We start from the raw sequence: 21,788 nt of genomic DNA on the forward strand, positions 1-21,788 counted from the left end.
TGAATTCAGAATTTAGTTCACATGTAATTCTTTTGTACTTTTGCTTACCATCTGCTTCCTCCACATTATTAACTCTGAATTTTCTTTATTAGAAGCTTTAGTGGGTGTAAAGGGTTTGCTTGTGTGGATCCAAGTGCAGAATCAGGATCATGGTTAACATTACTGAGGTCTCAATAGCTCTGTTCCAACATACACAGTGTCCCTGCACACATTCACAAGACAGAGTTTATGAAATAACTAAGATCTGTTTGGAATTTTATATTGTGTTTTACTAAAATCTGTGTGTCAAAATAATTCTAAGTCTTTCCTGACACATGGTACCTAGAGGTTGTCTGTTTCAGTAGTATTGAAATGCTGACAGTACAGTATTTTCTGTCATGTACACAAGAAGGACTGGGCTGTAATCCATTTCTGTTTCAAAACAATAAAAAATGGCAGACAGTTTAATTTTTTTTTTTAATTAGGGATATGGTTTACATATTAAGAGAACATTGGAACCTGAGTGATTGATTAGCTTATGGTCAAAAACTAGTGGGTAACTGAGTGACCAAGTTTGTTGTTTCATAATAGAGCAAAAAATTTGACATTTTTGAGAGTAGGCCAGTTATTATGGCCTAACCACTAGTTATTATGTGAAATAATTTCATAATTTTTCTTTATTGATGTGCTATTTCTTTATTGATGTGCTATTTCTCTTAAATCAGATTCTTTTCTTGCCTGCAAACTACAAGTTGTTAAAAAGTAGCATTCTGAGTTCTAGGTCTGTTAGTTCTGAGCAAGAGATACCTTCATTAGGATAAGTCAAATTGTGTTTATTAGAGCAGCAGAACAAGTATTTCCTAGAATACTCATTAGGTGAAGTTTTCTGGGGCATATTAAACACTATTTCTAATAGTTTCAGAAAAAAACATTCTTTTTGAGCAGAGGTTTTTGAATTTTTTTGTGCAGACTGTTTAGCAGATAGGGATGTTATGACTTGAGGAATTAAAAAAACCGTGGAATTAAAATAAAGCTGTACTGTTTAATACTGCTTCTCACTTCATCTTTTGATTTTTCTTTGCTGAATTATTGGCAGTCTTCAACTGCACAAAGTTATTAATTATGTATATTCTGCTGTTGCATTAGTTGGTTCTTTGGTCCTTACTCATATGGCAGTGCCTTTATTAGATGATTTCTGCTGATGATAATACAATCCTAGTCTATTAAAATCATGGTATTTGTATATTGTTTTTCTTTGAACGCATTCTTAATCTGCCCTTTAAAATGATAGGCTGGTAATAATAGTTTGATATTAATCTGATCCACTTTATAAGTCTTTTCTTGGTAATGTACAAGTTTAGAAATGAGGGCACACTGATCAGATGAAAATGTATTTTTTCCTCCCTGCAAAGAAGAGCTGGATTTTTGATAGGGTTCACTATGAATTCTCATGGCAGTTTTACATCAGTTTTGTTGCTTTTCTCCACTTCTTCTCCCCCTAATATTCTGTTCTCTGTATGTGTTTTGGTATTCTGTGAAAATCTTTGTTTTAAAGGCAGATCAAGCTGAGTGCTTCATAACTTTCTAGTTTTGGAAAACTATTCAGGGTATCGTTAAAGTATCTATAAAGAAAAAGATAAAAGTCCTGGGTTGCCAAGCAAGAGGAGTTTTTTATAGCTTTCAGACAGCATTGCTTAATATAATGATGCGTGGGAATGCAACTAGTGAAATTATGTACCTTAAATTCTTGACAGAGCTGTCAGTTCTGTGTCTTGAGTGCCTATTTGAAGCCATATGGGGAAAACTCTGAAAGTAATTTTCTCAGAAACAGGCCTTCTTGCTAATGGGTGTATATGTAATGTTAATGTGCTAAATTTCCTCTGCTAAATGCTGGCACATCTACAGAAATACTCTGAAACACATGCATACTGTGGTTATGCCAAAAAAAAAAAAAGAAGAAGAGAATTGGTGTGCTCTGTATGTATTATGTCGTTTTTTTTCTGATACCAGAAGAATGCAAAATAAGAAGGAATACAGCTCAAATGATAAGAAATAAAATTTTACAGTTTCTTGTTGGTATCTGATTATCTAATTGTTCTTACAGTGACAAGCTGAGGTCACAAAAACAGTGTTGTATACCTACGGGTGTTGTCACAGTGAATTGTGAATCAGCCTGCATTATGTGATGCCGATGCACTCACAAAGAGACTGCAAATGATGAAATACAAAGTAAAACCACAATTTTATACCTAATGGGATTATTTTAATCACCTGCTACAGCACAAATGAGTCTTAGTGTTTCACTCACTCAGCTTTGTTAGTAGGAATTTTAATTGTTTACAGTTTTTAGATACTACTTCTTAAGGTTTTTTTGATGAGTTGCTTCCTATCCTTGCCCTCTTCTGCCAAGAAAGTGTAAATTATGAAGGTTGGAAGAATGTACGTTCTGAGAATGTTTAGGGAGATCTGTATGTTTTGTTCTGTTCCTACATGCAAAATAGCATTTTAAGAGGTTATAAAATGAGTACTGTCCTTGTCTTGTGGAACTTCCTGTGTAATACAAAACATAATTTTTCATCAATATATAAAAGAGGTTTTGGAACAGGAGTCTGGGTGTGTTTTCAAGGCTTGAAATGACAGGTAACTTATGAGGATTTTTTAATGATTTCTAAAAATGTTTGCCTTATCTCTAATTAAAAACTATCCAACTTAATCTTTCCTCCATTGGATCTTGTTATATTTTCTGCTAGGTAAAAACACCAGTCAGTCATGACTTAATATAAATGGTCATAGACTGGTGTACATTTTTACTGCAGCTGTGCCCACAAATTTGCCATAGACGGAGCACAACAGCACGTTTGCCTTTTGCACTAAATGCTACGGTTTTTGAAATTGGAATGCAGTTTCTAATGTTTGTCATAGAGTCTCTTTCTGTTTCAAGCTAGCTGTTTATCAGTGAAAGATGAAAACTTGCAGTAACTTCAATTAGGGGAAACTCTTTTAAAGTTGTTGCAGCTTAGCACTAGTTTTACTCTACCAATGTCGTGTCATATTATTTCTTTTGTATCCTTCCTTTTGAAGCATACTGGTTCTTTTTTGGAATGTGTCTTTTTTCTGATTTCCTAGGTTAAAGAAGTGAGGGAGATTGAGTTGAATATTGAACAAAGAGGTCTGAAAATACCACTTTTCTTGGTATACATGCTAAGTAATATTTGCTGAAGAAAAAAATAATTTTATCCTTGAAGACAAAAATGGGAAATCAGAAGAAAGAAATCTCCAGCTAGTTTCGGATAAGTAATCTAGCCAAACTTAAATATTTGCTAATAAGGTGGATTTAGTGCATAATTTGTGCATATTTTCTTTTTAGAGTTAAATCCTAGTCTCTTCTATTTTTAATATGCTCTTAATATCTTCTCTGAGAGGTGAGGTACTAGCTCTTTGTTCTGCTCCTGTTGCTTTTTCTAACATTAATTACAAGCTGAAACGAACAGTTTACAGAGCTAAAAAGCTTACTGCTCTTCATTTTAATTTTTTTTGCTGTCTTCTGAAGTTACTGATGTTCTTTGGGGGTTCAAGAGTTGTACGGCAAACATTAAGTGTTTGGTCACATTAGTGAAGATTCTTCACATTCAGTGCCTCTATCTCACTTGCTTGGTTTAATCAATTGACAGTCTTTGACTAAATTGTTTTCAGTCTCTTGATCATAACAGTGCCTTCCTTTGAGGCCAAGATACTTTTCTTCCCCCCTGAGAACTGTGCTTCATTTGATCAATATTTACTTGATTCTGTAAATTCACTCTGTTGGCCTAGCCCAATCCAACTCTTTCCTTGCCTTTATACTACAGCTACTTTTATTTTTGTCTGCTTTGCTGATGGTCTCACAATATTGACAAGATTAGGACAGAATCTGGTTTAACATTGCATTCAGGTACTGTGTCTAAGTAGATAGGATCCATCCAGTGATTCTTACTTCCTTTTGCCTTCAAAAGGACTGAGAAACATTGCAAGAATGTCATTAAAGTTTCAAAATCCAGTCTTAAAAATGTAGTATGAGTCACTGTAGTTGACTATGCCACTTCTGCTTAACCTGGCTGTGCATATGTGTTATGACTGACTGTAAATAGAGACTTGTAGTTCATAAAAATCTTCAACCTATTGTAGTGAATCTGTTATGTGGCTGAGTAGTTGTACCCATGGTTTTGTTGACAGATACATACCATTTTTATGGGGACTGCTCTTGTGTTTATTTTGAAGTGTAATACTGTCAGCTGAAGATGCTAGTCGCTCATTTTGTAATCCATATATACAGGTAAAATATGAATGTTATAAATTTTAAACCTTTCATGACAGAGAAACTTATCTCTGAAACTTATCACTGAAAGTACAAAATGCCTCAGTAACCTATTTATGAAATGGGGATGCTGAATTTTATTGAAGTTGAATATGTTTGTCCAGTAGAGGGCCAGTTTTTTAACTACTGAATACTTTATTTTCTATTTTCTATTAAAAAATAGAAGTCTTTTTCTATGGCTGTTAAAAATGTGGTAACGGACTTCAGTCAGAAATTTCATGCAACCATAGAAAATCCAGCTGTTTCACTGTAGGCTTGCACCTGTGGAGCAATTGTTACAGAGAGACCTGCTGAAAAGAAGGTGCAGCATCCAGAACCTCTTCAATGATATTCATGCAACTTGACTTCAACTGATGTCAGCAGCAACAATGGAGAATAGAAATCAGTGTGTTTGTGCAGTCATTTCCCACACTCACAATGCTCCATTTTCCCGTCAGGAGCAAACTGGTGTTTGATATGGGACTTACCTTTAAGGAAATGCTTTCTTCCTGATTACAGATTATTTCTGTGATGAAGACCCTACCTGTGATGATTGGCAAATTTTGCCTGTCAATCATTGTCTTCTCTTAAAAATTTGCCCCTTTTTTTCTGTTTTAATATTCATTTGTTTTATTGAGTACACTTTTGGCTACATCCTGCTGCTATCTCCTCTGCAGTAATATTCTTCTCTTGAGATGGAGAGAGTTTTTGAAGGAGTGAATAGTCAGGCATGTTTTGTCACCCTTAAATCATTCCTAAATGATTTCTATCACCACAGCAGGCAAAAATTTTCATGTCTTATTTTGATTTTTGATTCTGGAGTGCTGTGTTTGCTGATGAAAAGTGGAATTGGCACCTCCAGCTGCGAATTTTAGAGAGAAGAATTAATGGTTTCCTCTGGTTTTAGGCTGGTGTGATTAGACAGGTATGAAGTTAGAGTAATGCATTGTAGACCAATGGATTTTTTTAAATATATAATACATATTTAGTCCTCTCCAGTCATACAAAACTGATACTTAATATATTAAAATGACACATACATGTTGCAATACTTTCTTTAAGTGAAAATTATTCATTTATTTAACTGTTGCTTAGTGTATTTTGTCCAGTTGATTATTGAAAGATGAGGGGAAGAGATCCTCGAACTTTAAACATGAGTATTTTGATTTTAGTTTTTTACAATTAATTGAGGAATATTTTGTCTTCCTTGCAGGAACTAAGCATGGCAGTTACTCTTTCAAGAATTAAACTGAGTGAAAGGGTAGCTTATACTCATTTTCTTCAAGGTTATTTGCTTAGAACAAGCAAAAAAAATATAAGTGAAAGAACTGCATTAGAAAATTTCTTTCATTGTGGAGTATTTATTTCCTCAAAATATTTTGTTGAGTGGAAAACATTTTAAAATGTTTTGTTGTCAGTGTGATACATACTACTGTAATAATAGGAGAAAAAGATTTTCTGAAGATGTCTTTCATATCCCATTGTCTCTTCACTGTTCATAATAGTTCCAATTAGAATAGTATTGTTGGCTTAAATTTCATAACACCTCTTTCAATTATTCCAGGAAATGTTTCATTTTTCAAGTTGGACTATTCCTCTGAAGTTAGAGGGAAAAATCACTGAAGTGAATGAGTTGATATCTGAGATAAAATGATGAAATTCTGATTTCATTTGTTAAAATGAGATGTAATTTCTCTCCTTTTGTAATTGTTTTTGGGACATTATAGTCCCTTGCTAAGGTACATTGGGCAAAGACATTAAGTTGTTAATTTTCCCCATTACTGCAAGCAGCACAATTATGTAGTGCACTTTTTCAGTTTGTCAGGTTTCATTTTTAAGGTATAGTTTTTGCTCACACTGGGGCTATTAAAGGATAATTCATTTTTTCTTCTACTTCCTCAAGAATAGGCTGAAGGTTGGGTTTTCATCTCGCTTTCATGCAGTCTTTGACAGTGTTAGTTACTTATTCTTAACACTAAAATAGTAGGCGTTTAAACTTTGCAATCTTAATATGTCAATATTTACTTTTAACTATGAATTAAGGTAGCCTGTTCAGTAGGGAGCCTTGATGTGGTGAAGCTGAACTTACCTCCAGAGTAGCTGCTGTGTGTAAGCTGAAGATACACCACATTTAGTAGAAATAGATGAGGAGAGTGTAACTTTGAAAAATACCGCTGTGCTCTTGTGCATTATTATGGTGTTTTTAATAGAAAGAGCTTCAAGCGTGTCAATTTCTTTCTCAGGCTATGAAAAGCTTAATCTGATGTTCAGTAACACCGAAGTTATTACAAATACCAAATCATCTTGAACTAAATGGTTTCTCAAAATAAGGATTAAATTATTTGTAAATAAATGGGTGAATCTATATACCAGTGGAGCATGACACTAATTTCTGTACTGCTGTAACTGACCTACTTTGTCTGCAGTAGTTCATTAGGCTTGAGACTAATGGAAGACTCTTTTCTGTGGTACCTGCAAAAAAAATGAGCCAGTAAGAAGTTATTGGCATTCTGTTTCCTTTATGCAATTTTTAAAAATCTCAGAAGAAATGAAGTCAATTTCACTACTTTGGCATATCCTCAAATTAATCAGACTGCCTGAGAATGGAAGTAACTATAGATGCACTTAAACTACCCTGAAGTCAGTATTTGAGTATGGATGTAAAGTCAGGAGACGTGGACATTATTTCCTGACTATGCAAGTCTGCAGAAGCATTCTGTGCCATAAAAAGCTGCTGGCAACCAAGAACAGGGGTGTTCATGTTAATCAAGTCTTTCAGCCCCACCAGTACCAGGAGGGGATGACCCCTCAAGGAGAGCACACAGAAGAGCTGGAGAAGAACTTTTTACACAGGCATGTAGTGATAGAATGAAGGGAAGTGGCTAAAAACTGAGGAAAAGGGCAGGTTTAGTTTAGATGTTAGGAAGAAATTCTTTACTCTGAGGGTAGTGAGGCACAGCAACATGTGGCCCAGAGGTGGTGTGGAAGCCCCATCACTGGAAGTGTTTGAGGCCAGGCTGGATTTGGCTCTGCATAACTGGTCTAGTGGAAGATGTCCATGTGTGTGGAGGAGAGGGGAGTTGGAACTAGATGATTTTTAAGATTCCTTCCAACACAAATCATTCTATGATTAGAAGCACTTAGCTTTCTGCCAAGATTTGAATTTGCAGAAGGAATGGTAGGACTTATTTTCATTTGTGCTCATATTACTGGCTTACAATTCTGACTGGGCTATAAGCTCGGTTTGCTTTAAAATTCTCCTCAGTCATGTTAGAAGGCTTTAGCAGTTCCTTAGCAACTTTGTGGTAATGAAAATATTTTGCTACCTAAGAAGGCACATGTTGGGCAGATTTTTGCTTTAAAAAAGTTCAAGCGGACAAACTAAACTGTAGCCCATTGACTGTGGAAGAAATACTGAATTGAAATAATACTGTTGAAAAACTGCATGATACAGCTGGTCTTCAAAGATTACTATTATATGGTAGTGTTCCCACTTTTATTGACCAATTACCTTTAGGCTATAAAACATTTGTTGTGGTACTAGTAGTAGACTTCTACAAATTGGATATGTTAGTTTGCCTATGCTATATGTTCCTTTCCCATCCCGGGCTTTCATAACCTTTTTTCCTTCATAAGCATAAAACCACAGGACACTTGCTGCCAGTTTAGAGTTGCTTCTGCATTCTCTCCCCACCAGGCTTGTTAAGCAGTACAGCGCGGAATTGTGATTTTCTCCCTTTTTGGGTTTTAAGATGAAACACTGGTTTTGAGCATTCTTCTTGGTCTTTGCTAACTGCTAATCAGCATTTATTGCTCTGCCGGGAGAAATGCTCCTGATCATTTGCTTGCCAGAAAGGTTAATACTGGATATGACAGGACCTTTATACCATTTTCCTGTAGGCAGGTTATCTGTAGTGGATTGTTAAGTAACATTTAACCTGTAGCACTGAATAATTGTCCGCATATTTTGAATCAAGCATGTTTTCTGAATATAACATTTTTATTCTATTTAGTGAAAGTTAGGTGTTCTGAAAGCAGCAAATCTTGCCAAGAAAAGGGTGAGCAAGAACTTGAGCAAAAAAGTTAGATCTTCATAACAGGTTAAATTTGATCTGTAAAGTAATTGGCTGTTTCATAACATTCTAAATGCCTGGTGGTTATAAAAATCTGAGTGCTGTTGATTTTGTGTGTCCAAGCAGTATTTCTCTAGTGTGGTTCTTGCAGGTTCATTGCTGTGTTGAGCAAGTCATCGTTGCTCTTACTTTCCATGAGTCTGTGCTTAAAGCGCTTTCTAAGGGACAGACAGGTGCCAGATCATGTATGAGAAACAGGAGTTTGCATGGTATTAGGGCATCCTGCTGGCACTGTGGTGAGAAGTAAGCTGCCACATCTGAGTGGCAGAGAGCCATATAAAATACTGGTTTTCTGTAGTTTCTGTAATGAAATGTTACAGCCCTTCCAGAGTCAGATAATTACGTGTTTCTCTGGGTCTGGATTGAAGGCACTTGAGACAGTAGTTAATGTTCTGATTCAGGTGTTTATTATTTCTTATCAGTAAAACAGTCTCACAACCATGAGTTCGGCAGTTTTTCATTAGAGGGCACAAAATGGCTAACAGTCTCTTGTTACAAGGTCTTTTAAGACTAAACTATCCAATTAAGAATTGACACCTAGATTATTTTCCCTTTTAACCCAATAACTGATCTCAGAGAGCCCCACTGCAGACTTTTCTGCCCAGGCACCCAAACCCAAGAAGAAGGAAGAAGAAGCATGAAGAAGAAACCCTGGACAGCACCCGTGCCCTCCATCTTGCTTCCGTCCACAACATAACTAAAAAATCCCCAAACCTAAATTTCTCACCAAGTGATACACCTACACCACTCTCTATATCTATTTCACACTTTTGTGGATTCTAGTCTATCTTAAAGTCTAGGAAACTTTTTCCATGAATGAGGGTCAAAGTCAGTGCTCCCCTGGGGGTCAGGACACTGCAGAGCAGACAGAGAAATATTCCTGGTGCCCTGGGTTTCCACAGGTAACTTACATGAAAATTGAAGTTTTCTTCTTTAAAATTAAAGCAAACTTCCAGTCTTTATGAGTGTGGAGACAGACAGGAGGTGTGATCTCAGTTTATCAGCCAAGACCAATGGAAAAATATCCTCTTTTCCTGCTCTGGTACTGACTGAGTATTTAAGGCCCTTTTTTCTGTTGTCCTTTAAAAATACTGGACCCTGCTCCAGACGTTTGGCTGAAGTTGGAGGTATTAGGTAAGAAATTTTAGGTAAATACATATTTTCTGAAATTCTGTTCTACTTCATTGTCCCTGTTTCACAGTACTTCCCCTTATTTTGTTCCTTCAAATTAGGCCCTTGCCAACCATTTTTTAGTGTCAGTTTCTTGTTCACTTGGGCTCTGTTCTTGCTCTTTCAGGTTGAAGTCCTGCAACATGCTCATTATTGACATTTGTTCTGCTTTCCTTCTCAAAGTTGTAGTCCTTCGTTTTGAGTCTGACAGCCTCGTTCTTGTATAGTTGAGATGATTAGACTGAAGTTCCTTGCCAAAGAAAATGTATTTCATTTGTCGTTGAAGAGTGTAAAATAAATATATCTGTGTAGTTGAGAGAAGTATTTTTGACAACTAATATAGAAACTTGTCCTATTTGACAGACTTCTTGAATTTTTTCTCAGTTTAAATTTAATTTGTAATAATATTTATGGGCAGCAAAAAGTGGAAGTAAGGAACTGTGGTGAAGATATACTGGGAAGAGACAATGAAGTATGCCAAAACACAATGGGTTGTAAGAGAAATGGTGGATTTTATGGGTGTTAATTTTGACTGTGTGAACCTTGATTTAACTGGATGGTGCTTGAGGTTTATGTCAGCTGTAAAGGCTGCCTTGACATTTAATGCACTGGGCTTTTTCAAGAGAGTGACTTTCACCCAATTGTTTTGCCATAGTTATATTAGATGGGTGATGATCTTATCTTACTGTGTAAAATGCTATGGTCTACTATTTAGCATGTCTGCTGGATAGGGCTTGAGTTGGAAAATCCAGTGTTTTACACCGGAAGAAAATTACTGTGGCCATCATGGACAGACCAGGTGATGTTTATGTACCTTTAAAGGTACTGCTCATCTTCAGTTGAAGGGTCAGATCTTCTTATCATAGGGGAACTAGCTGCTTTCTGGTGTGGATCTGCCCTGGGACAGCTGTGGGTGGCCGCTGAGAAGCACTGTGGGTGGGGGAGTACAGAGCTGGTTCAACGTGCAATGACACCTTACCTCTTCTGCAGCCGGTGCAGAGTGAGTGCTGGAAGGGAGAGGTGCTTAAGTTCTCCCGTGTCTGTGAGTCCCTACTGCCATGGTAATCTCTTCAGAAGCCTGAATGAAACAAAATGGACAGAACAACTGAGGATTTACAGGGGTTGTTGAAAGCTTCCTCATATCTTTGTTGCCCTGACTTATTTGCCAGAGAGTTCATAAAACAGGTCTGAAACATTTTCATGTGTTCTTACTATTGGTTTGGCTTATTTCTTACATTTATTTCCCTTTCTTTTTTCCAGCTTGAACCTGTTTACTTTTTGTTGTATTTTTTTCCTAAACATATCCTTGAAGTTAAATAAGTGCCAGAGACATCAGTGGGAATTTACAGCAATAAACAGTATATTTTCAACAGTGTTTAGTGTTGCAGTGACAAGGTAGCTTGCATATTTCTAACCTGCTGATAAGAAATTGTGAGAAGGAGGTCTACACTAGCTAAAAACACGGCTTTGTTTTCATGCTAGGCATGGAGAAATACTTCTCCTCTGCCCCAGTAAGTGCTTTTCAGTTAGTATATCACAGATTCTGGCACTGTTCTTCCATCATTCTTTTTTCTGTAACAAGTTTTATACCAGAAGTAAAAATAATTTTATAGTCCTTTCATATTTGAAAAAAAATGCCCTAAAGTATGTACCACCTTGTGACTAACAAATACTTTGCCTTGATATAAATGCTATGCAGAAATGTGTCACTACTCTCAAAAGGTTAATTAACATTGTAAGATGTCGAATGTCTTCTAAGTAAACGAACACAACCATTGCCAGATACATGTTGCATTTTTCTTTCAAGAAAATGGACCATTTTGATGCCTCAGGCAGCATGCTATTTATTCATTAAAATTTATTCTCATAGAAGTATATCTAAAACAGAAAACAATCATGACTCATACAGGAAAACAATGTAATTTTTAAGGTAAAGCAATATAAAACAAGAGTTACAGCTGCTCCTCAGCTATAAACTCAGGCCGGTCTGCTGCCACATGTATTGTCTTTGTTCTGAGCACTCTAGAGTATTCTGGGATAGATGTGTATTAGAAGTGAAATAGAAAACACAAACTTAATTTTTTTATTTTTGGTGGTTTGTTCTTCAGTCTACTCAGAGTATACAGTATTTAACAGCTTCAGAAAAGTCTTAAAGTCAGACTTCTGTATATTGTATATTGTTTTTGTCTCTGGTGGCATTGTCTTATGATCCTGGGTAAGCTGCTATCCTGTCTAAGGCTTGGTTTCTGTACTAGAGTAATAAACTCTTTAAGTAGCTGATAGAAAGTCCTTTGTAACATAAGGAGCAGAGGGCTTGAACCACAGTGACTGTAGTATGAAGAGCTGTCACATTCCAGAGATTGATGTCTCTGGTTTTGTCCCTAGTGATTAGCTGTTCTGTCAATAGGTTGTTTATGTTACCAGTTGCCTGCTTTGGCCTCCTTCCACCCCCGTAACCCATAACTTAGGATCTGAGTCCCTTTTCTGTTGACCATTATCAATTTTCTTAACTGAACTATACTTTTTTTTCTTGATAAAAACCGAAAAGTTATTTAGTTTGTTTTTTTTTTATTTTTAAGGTACTATCTTTATACTCCTGAAAGAGTCAATTTCTTAATTTCATTGAAGTTTGTGGAGAGAAAAATGTTTTCTAGTTCTGTCGTTCTGGTATAATTTCCTGGAAAATAGGGGCTAGCACAGGGACTTGGCAGAGTTGTCCATTGGTGTGATTGACTTGAGCATTTACACAGAATCCACTCTAGATTGTTCTGTACTTTTGGGTGGGATGGGTCATGCACTATTATTTTCACTATCCAAGATGTAATCAAATTAGAGAAAATCAAAATCAAAGCAGAATTATGGTTAAAAATTCATCTGCTTTTATAAGTTATGTAACTTTTCTTTAAAACATCTTCTAATTCATAGGCTGCGAGCCTACTGTTATTAAAGCTATGCTCAAAATGAAGTGGACTGGACTTGGAACATCTTCTCTGAGTCCCTTTATGTGGTCTGCACGCTTTCATGGATTTTATTTAATGTAAACTTCCTTATTTTAATGACAAATTGAAGCTTGAATGGTTGCATTGCTTGCAGAGCAGCTGCCAGACTTCAGGCTGACCTGCTGGCATTCTTCCTGCTGCTCTGTTCCTATAGCTGTGCACAGAGTCAGTCTGAGGTGGTGTCTTTCCCTTAGCTGTGGTCTTGACTGACCTCCCTAACAATCTTGTACTGGCCTTGGTGGTTTAGATACATCATGATACACAGTTTTCCTCCTGGTATGTGTAGATATGTGGTGGCCAGTGTTTGTTACATAGTTCTGCTATTCATCCTGCATACAGGATATAAATAATATAAATAAATACAGTATAAAGTACATTAGTTTGTAAGTGTAAATCGTATAGCTGCAAGAAATTTTCGAAGTTCTGTCCGTGAGCTGTGTCCATGGGAGGAGCTTTTACCATCCTTTCCTATCTTTCATCTAGACATTACTGACACTGTAGGATGCAGGGCATGTATTGCTGTTCGCAGTACAAGGCCTTTGGCATGGCTTTATTCTGTTAATGATTTTAGCTGAATTTAGCTATTAGATTGGTGAGAGATTAATGAAGATGTGGCACTATTTCACTTTTCCAAATCAGCTACAATATTTACTAGAAGAGGGGAGACCCTAGATTAAAAAGAATTTGTAAATGATCACATTAAAATTTGTAAATTTACATGTTATAAAGAATGTGTAAATTATTTTGGCAGATAGTAAGGCTTTGTATTTCCACTTCTTATTATTCACTAAGGCCAGGAAGATAATTTTGTGGAAGCTTTGTAGTTCTGTTGTTGTGTACTTCATTTGTGCATGAGCTGTACTTTAATAATGCTTGAATTTAACTTCATAGGAAAAAGGAATTTGAACAGTATTAAAAAAAAAAACTCTATTAAAAATTCTATTGCTCACATGCTTACCTGGGTTTTGTCCTTTCAGCATTAATGATTCAAAAAGCAAAATTATTTTTGTCGTTAAGATCTGAATATGGTACTACACACATGAGTAGATCTGTGAATTAAGAAATCACCATTTTTAGGTTGTTTACTATTTACTGAAAGTAAACAACTTAACTTTTTCCTGAAAGCAAAATAAATATGAAATTGAATCTGTAACTTTGCTGATAAACTTCCACAAGAAGAGGAAGCTACTGGATTTTGGATCTGTAGTTGTGTTCTATGGATTGGGTCCATCAGATCTGAGACACAGGAATTTGCTCTATTTGAGTGGTAGTGGTTTGAATGGTAATTTTGATAAGAAAAAAGTACATCTGTCCTGGAGTCCAAGATAATTTGAGGGAAATTGTATACAAATATTACGCATTGTATACAAATGTTTAATGTTTGTAGAATGTGACACTTTGTTCACTGACAGACCACTGGCAGGCCTGAGGATTGAGATCAGTGCTTCTGTACCATCTGACTGTCGTCTAAACTTGTGTTTTGTAGCTTGAAACAGTTGGATGGCAGCTTAATCTTCAAATGGCGGAATCCATGCAAGCAAAGCTGAAGTCTCCTCAAGCTGTGCTAGAGCTGGGAGTGAGCAATGAAGATTCAAAGGTAAGAAATATAAGTCAGCAGAGCTGGAATGAGTTGTCATGGTGACCTTATGTTGAAGTTCTATTAAAGGCATCCTTTGGAACTCTTAAGTGTTGTTATTCTTGTTATTGTTTTCATTTTTGTATTTCATATAAGTTATAATAAACTCTTGGAATTGTGAAATACTGATATAGTAGCATAAATATGCAGCAGACTGAGAGCTGTGTTACCAGCCCTCTGGGTATAGGGAATATGGTTATTTTAGGTCTCCAAAGTTTTTGTAGATAATTTATTTTTATCACATAGCATGTGACTGTAGTTCTTATGCTTTTAATACATAGCAGGTTGCAGCCTTCTACCATGTGTGTAGTTATGTAAGACATTGCTCATCACTTGCAACTTTTCTGTGCTTTTGATGTATATATGTGAATGATGACACTATGTGAGGCCACAGAAACCAGTATTTGGAGATTTTAAGGTAGAGTCTTAAGTTCAATGATTTTAGTGAGTTAGTGGCATATCAGAATCTAAACTCAGTAAAGAAGATAATTTTTTATTCATAAAATCTGTCTCTGGTTAGCCGGCATGTTTCAAATTAGACACGTGATTTGCTTTTAACCTTGTCTTGCTAACAGAAATTGAAATTTATTTCTGTGGTGTTTGTCAGAATGTTTACCTATGTCAGAACGTTTACTTATGAAAAATCCAGTATAAGGAGTTTGAGGGGAGAAATCAGACCTCAGTGCTGCTTTAGCATTGCACTTAATTCAGTAATTTTACTAATGAGAATGGAGTTTCTGATTTATGGTGAAATATGGTGAAAGCTTAAGTTTGTGCTTCTCACTAAGACTTGCAGCAGTTGTATTTTTTTCAGCAGTTCATTGCTGCAGATACAGGATCTGGACAAAATTTTATACCCAAGCTACATTGGTGAGCATTGAATACTGATTCAGTTCTTGTGGCAAAACTATTAAAAATTACAGACAGAAAAATGTCACTTTCATGTCAGATAGAAAGTTCTGTTTCTTGTACAAACAGAATTCATGTACTGGACTTTTTCTACTGTTTCCTCTCTTACTTCTTTTTGTGGATATGTTTGGATACCAGGATCAGAATTACTTTGATATAATTACAAGCCTAGAATAAACTATGGTGGGCATTTAGATGAAACAATGCAACAAGAAAACTGATGGTCTCACAGTACAGACATTAAAATTTAAAAATCTGGGTTGGTGTGAAGATCACTGCAGGATTACTTCCTAGTACATAGATTGACTAATATTTGCTTAGTGCTGGTAATTTTTCTGCTGTATCTTGCCTCTTTGTGGTCTCTTGGTGCATTAAGTATTGTATCTGAAAATTGTAGCTACTGGATACCTCTTCTTTTCCTCTATGAAATTGTGTGTGCCTTTTGTGCAGAAATGTGGTGTAAATTTAAAATCTATATTCTTAATGATTGGATTATTTTTTAATTTTTTTTTCATAATTCATGGATGTAATGACTTGATTTTTTTTCAGGAAAGACACAAAATGCTGTTACAGAGGAGCTTTTATGGTCTGGCTCATTAGGGGGCAGTAGTGCTCTTTGTCGCCCTGGTTCCTTTTTTTTTTTTTTTTTTTTTTTTTTTTTTTGCGATAATACTCAGAATCAATTCTGAAATCAGTCATTGTGGGAAGTGTTTAAGTGTTTACATTTCTAATCTGTATATGACAATAGAAGTTTCTCTTGTGTATAGAAAAAAATAAAGCCTATTAATAAAAAAAAAAATACTGAGCAAGGCAGATGAAATGGGCTATTATTTTCACTTTTGCTAACTTAAATTAATTATACCAATACATTTGTGTTCACTATAAATCACACTACTTGAAGAACATTTTAACTGTTCTTATTCAAGATGACATTTTAAATTAGTATTTAAATTATCTCTTCAGGAAAGATAATCATAAAACCTGTGGCTATATGGATGTTAATTGTGTGTTGAGAAATAAAAAGAAATCTGGTATATGCTGTATAAATATTTATAGAGTACATTTTGTCAGCTTCAGATGTAATGCAGAGTCCCAGAGGAATAAATCCATCGTAATGCAAAAGTAGGATGTTCTTTATTTCTTTCAGGTGGTTCAAGCTGCTAGTGACATTTGCATTTCCCAGGAAATAAACTGTTTGTGACTAGCAAGAGTTGTGATCGGAGCTCATGATTTTTGTTAAACTGTTTTTACTGGGTTTTGTTACAGATTTGCTGTTTGCGTATATTCAGGCACGGAATTGTGCTTGTGTTAGCCCCAGTGTGAGCAGGGGGGTGGATACTGTGGGCTGCCAGACACAGCCTTCCAGCCCAAGTTGTCCTGTGATCTAGACTGCTTTGGTTGCTGCTGATGTTTGGTATGAGAAAGAGAGAAAAGGAACTTCCAATTAAAAATCCAATTAACAGTGTTTTGTTATAATGATTAATTTTTTCAAATGTATAATTCATCTCAGAATCTGAGAGAAGTGAAATGTCAATGAACTAGACACATGAAACAAACTGGTATAATAGGAAACATATTTTTGATTTGCAAGATCTCTTTGCTTCCCTTATGATATTTTGATGAGTTTAGGTGGCATTTGAGAACTAATGTGTAACTTAGCAGCTGTGTATAAGGGTTTTTTTAAATCGTAAATTTGGTTTCAGATTTTTGGACTGTTGCTATCAACATGACAGTCTGGAGATTCTGTACAGGGTATCATTATTTTTATGGCTATAGGTTCAACTGACCAGTAGAAAGAGCACAGATTAACAATCCTGACAATTTTGATTGTTGTTAATTTGGATTTTTTGATTTGAAAACAAGGACTAATGCCAAAAACTGCTGTGTTTTTTTTAGTATTTCTTTCCTCCAGTAATCTATTTGGTAACTATTCACATAGACACACACTCTCACATTCCTTCCCACTGTTAATAGCGGTAATTCCTTAGGCTGTCTAGTCCAGACTTTTTTAAACAACTGTGATAAATTTCTATAACCGTACGAGAAGCCACATAAATAAATAATATTGAAGTGTGTAGAATGATTGAAGGGCTTCGGAAATGTCTCACAATTGGTGCTGAATATCTTCACAGAGGAATATGGGAAGTAGGAGTGTGTTCTTAAAGAGATGTTGCTATTACTCATCATTAACAAGATACAGTAAGGCACATTACTATATAAGGTATTTGTTACTGTGTATTTTCACACATTATCTGTAGTTACCATTTATGCTTGAAAATCGTTAGGATAAATAAATTATTCTTGCCCAGTGTTGTCTCTCGATAGTTATCCAATTTTCTTCTGTAAATCCGCTCCACAGATTTTATTAGATTCAGTTATCTAATTGCAATTTGTCCTATGGAAGGCTTTGCTCTTTTCTTGTTTTCCTTCTCCTAATTTAATCTGTGAATTTATTCTTAGCCATAAAGAACTTCTTGGGGGAGCTCTATTTTTCAGTATAAATACTATGTAGATATTCCTTGTGAAAAATCAATGTTTTGGTTCTTTTGTTCCTTCTTTATAGATGTATATAAAGAATTTTTACAGGATTTTGCCTGCTAATGCAAGACAAAAAGTAACTGATAATTTTGCTGGTTTGTTGAACCTGGTAGTGTAATACTTTTGGTAAAAGACAGATAATATTATCCTGATTTACTTTTATGTCCTTTTAAAAAATAATTTTCCCTAACATCATTATGGTTTAACAGGGGAATGTAACACATGAGAGACTGCAACAAATTAAGAGAGATGGGCAATCACTAACCAAATATATTTTAATCAGGACAAACGCCAGATTCTGCACCTGGGCTGGGGCAGCTCTGGGTATGTGGACAGACTGGAGAATGAGATGCTGAACAGCAGCTCTGTGAAAAGTGATGTGGGGGTTGATGGAAGTTGAATCTGAGCCAGCAGTGTCCTGGTAGCCAGGAGGGCCCAGTGTGTCCTGGAGAGCATCAGGGACAGCACGGCCAGCCGGGCAAGGGAGGGGACTGTCCCAGTCTGCTCTGCACTGGGACAGCCTCACCTGAGTGCTGGAGGCAGTTTTGAGTGCCACCATATAAAATAGATACTAATTTATTAGAGAATGCCCATGGGAGTGCAGCAAAGATGGTAAAGGGTCTGGAGGTGAAGTGATATGAGCTTCAGATGAGGTTGCTTGCTCTGTTCAGCCTGGAGAAGGAGAGAGTGAGGAGACATCTCATAGCAGTCCAGAGCTTCCTTGTGAGGGGAGAGGAGGGGCAGACACTGGTGTCTTTTCTGTGGTGACAGTGACAGAACCTGAGTGAACATTGTGAGGCTGTGTCAAGGGAGATTTTGGCTGGATATTAGTAAAAGGTTGTTCACCCAGGGGGTGTTTGGGCCCTGGAACAGGCTGCTTAGGGAAGTGGTCACAGCACCAAGCCTGACAGAGCTGAAGAAGCTTTTGGACAATGTTGTCGGGGACATGGTCTGACTCCTGGGGCTCTGAAGGGCCAGGAGTTGGAGTTGGACATTGATAACCCTTGTGGGCCACTTCCAGCTCAGGATATTCTATGATTCTAGGAAAATCAAACAGTAGCCTGATTACATTTGAAACTGAGGTGATACTACATATTCATCATTCCACTGAGTAAGTAGAAATCTAGAAATCTGGAATTGTTAAAATAATAGCATATTTGTTGGGCTTTTTTTCTCCTGTTTTTTACAGATTTTCTATCTATTTCCGGGCAGTGAACAAAATTTATACCTTTTTGCTCTGTTTACTTCAATAAGTACACCATTCTACTTTCTGAGTTTGCTATTGTGATTACTTTTCCCATCTGTTACAAAAAAAACCCAAAGCAAAGTAAATGAGAAATCTTCTATCAGAGCTACATCAGTTACTTAATTCACACTATACATTCTCTGCAGCCTGCATGGCATGCAGGCAGGACCTGCACATTGATCAATGTGTAAGGAAGTATGGTGGTACTTCCCTTTCCACCTCAGTTTAGCCCTTTGTTTTTCTCTGAAAAGAATTTATGTTTGTGGAGTGGCACAACAGTGGGAGTTGGTGGATGCTAGTAATATTATCCCACTTCTGAGACGTAGGAGGTGGCAGCGTTGAGCATGTTCTGCCTTTATTTGTCATGTCAGTCCTTGCCTTTGGGGATGATGCATTTATGTGATTTTTTTTTGTTTTTTTCAAAATAAGAGGAGTAATTTTTATCTGTAGGGACTTCAAAAAAGAGGACACATGAAAGTAATAATGCTGAAAGAACTATGATGAGGTCCAAAAATGAAACAATTGCAAATTGCTTCCAACATTCATCAGTTCCCTCTCAACCACTTTCTTTTCTGATGAGAGCATCACCCCTTTCCTTCTCAGAGCGCAAGCAGCCTTGTATGTACACCCTGGAACTGAGCTTAGTTTTCACATCAAGAGTATTTGTAAGTCTCTAACAACTGGAAAAAGAAAGTAAGACAGGCCTTGGGTGAATGCAAAAATATTTAAGAATTAGATTGAGAGAAAAGGGTTTCTTCATTCCTATTCAGAGGAGTTAACTGGGGACCTGGATAGCCTCAGACAGCACAGTCCTGGTTCAAGGTTTTTCTGTACTTCTGAACAGGCAGTGTTGCTGCTTTTGGCAAGGTGTACATCATTAAATGAGTTTTGTTCCAAGTATTAAACCCTAATAAATATTGCTGCTGTTAGGAAAGGAGAAAGTTCCCTAAGAGGAGGTTTCAGAATATGAGAAAGGTCCTCATATTTGTAGGAGTGGTAGCAAGAAAGACAGTATAATCTTGAGTGTAGGGAAAAACAGAGAAAAATGAGCCTGAAATTTATAACGTGATTATAACTTGATTCCAGCAGTCAAATTGCTACGGACAGATGACAGAAATTTAATTGCTCCACCATGAGTGACGGAAATTCTGCACTTACGATGAAGAGCAAATCCTGCATTAGACTGTTTGGTTTTGATCTGTCATAGCTATTACCTCTGATTAAATCCATTTAAATAGAGGAAAAAAATGAATCTGTGGCCTGGAATTTTTAAAGTGCTGAGAGGTTTTTTTTTTCCTTAGCAGCATAGAAATGCTTGCCTGTGTAACCTATGTTCTGTAAGTTTGGAGTAGTTTGACAATTTTCTTAGTAACTATTTTTCACAGGGTGTGGCTCCAGGAGTATGCGCTCACGTCTGGCAATTCTACCGCAGCGTGTACTTAATTATCTGACCACATGTGTGATTTTACATTATTTAATTATCTAGCTTATAGTAAGGATCTCTTTTCAGTATACTTATATTTCTTTCATCTGGCTATATGCAAAATTTGTGAATACAGACTATATCACATAAATTTACAAACCCTGTAACTGGTTACATTCTCTACACATGCTCTGCTCATGGCAGAATATTCTTAGGACTTTTTCCCTGTCTCTTTGTGTCTTGGAACTAAAGAAGAAGATGGTGCCAGTTGACTGTAGTTGGTTGCAGCCTTGGGCAACCTTGGTCTACACTTAAAAATGAATCTTTTGTGCAGGAGTAAATTTGACTGTCTGTAATATGTAGTTGTACTGTTGTCAGTCTCAATAAACAGCAGAAAAGTAGTTCAAATACTGAAGTTTAAACTTGGTGACCATTTCATTGCCAGGCAGAGTTAAACTTTAGGGCCTTGAGGGAGTTTAAAAAACAGAAAGATATGGTGAGCTTTTCTTATGTAATGCAGTTGTTTATAACATCTTTATTCTTAGAAAACTTGTTTCCTCTTAGCCCCAAACTGGTTTTGTAGTCTTGATACTTCAGTCTTTTTAGATGAATAAGACAAATCCCTGGGATTCATGGCAAATTCTCAGACACTTATATATCTTCTTGCCTGTTAGTCTCAGAAGCTATGCAGTGCCTTAACAGATGAACTGTTGCTTTTATTTGTACGTAGCAATGGAAGATAACCCTATTTGTTTAGTACTTTTGCTATGCTTTTGCAGAACTTCTGGACATTATTTTTCCCTCTGCTTTTACTGAGACAATAAGCTCTGTGGTATCTTCACAAATATGTAAAAAACCACCATCTCTTCCATGCCTGTTTCTTACCAGCTCTATGGTAGAAAGATAAGGTAGTCTAAGAAATGAGTGAGGCTGGGGAGAGATGAATGTGAAAGTTGAACTTGCTCTAACAGAAAATCTAATGTTACTAATATTACTCCTCTGCCTTTTCCTCTGTCACACTAATTTTGACTGCTGCCTTTGAGAATTGAAGGTGGAAGCAGGAGTTGACAAAGTATAACAAAAAGAAAGGCAACAGAGCTGTGAAGAGTCTGGAGTCTGATGAGAAGGGCTGAAGGATCTGGGGATGTTCAACCTGGAGAAAAGGAAGTCAAGGGGAAACTTGATGGCTCTCTACAACTGCCTGAAAGGTCATAGCCAGGTGGGGGTCAGTCTCTTCTTCCAGGCAAGATAGGACAAGAAGAAATGATCTCAGTTTGCATCAGGGGAGGTTTAGACTGGATACTAGGAAAATACCTTCACTTAAAGGGTAGTTCACATTGCATATGAAACTGCTTAATTTGGATTCTATTACTGGTGTAAAATAAGTAAAGTAAAAATACTGTGCAGCCCAAAGGAGAAGAACTG

General features: G+C 36.5%; 1 protein-coding gene across 1 annotated transcript in view; it reads left to right on the plus strand.

Moving 5' to 3' along the window:
- Window positions 1–21,788, plus strand: part of COMMD10 (COMM domain containing 10) — a 101,710-nt gene that overhangs the window by 8,772 nt on the left and 71,150 nt on the right. The window contains exon 5 of the mRNA XM_058824061.1: window positions 14,098–14,208. Coding sequence (XP_058680044.1) covers window positions 14,098–14,208 — 111 coding nt within the window. The remainder of the gene's footprint in view (window positions 1–14,097; window positions 14,209–21,788) is intronic.

Source organism: Ammospiza caudacuta, chromosome Z (genome assembly GCF_027887145.1).
Source record: "Ammospiza caudacuta isolate bAmmCau1 chromosome Z, bAmmCau1.pri, whole genome shotgun sequence".
Classification (NCBI taxonomy): Eukaryota; Metazoa; Chordata; class Aves; order Passeriformes; family Passerellidae; genus Ammospiza; species Ammospiza caudacuta.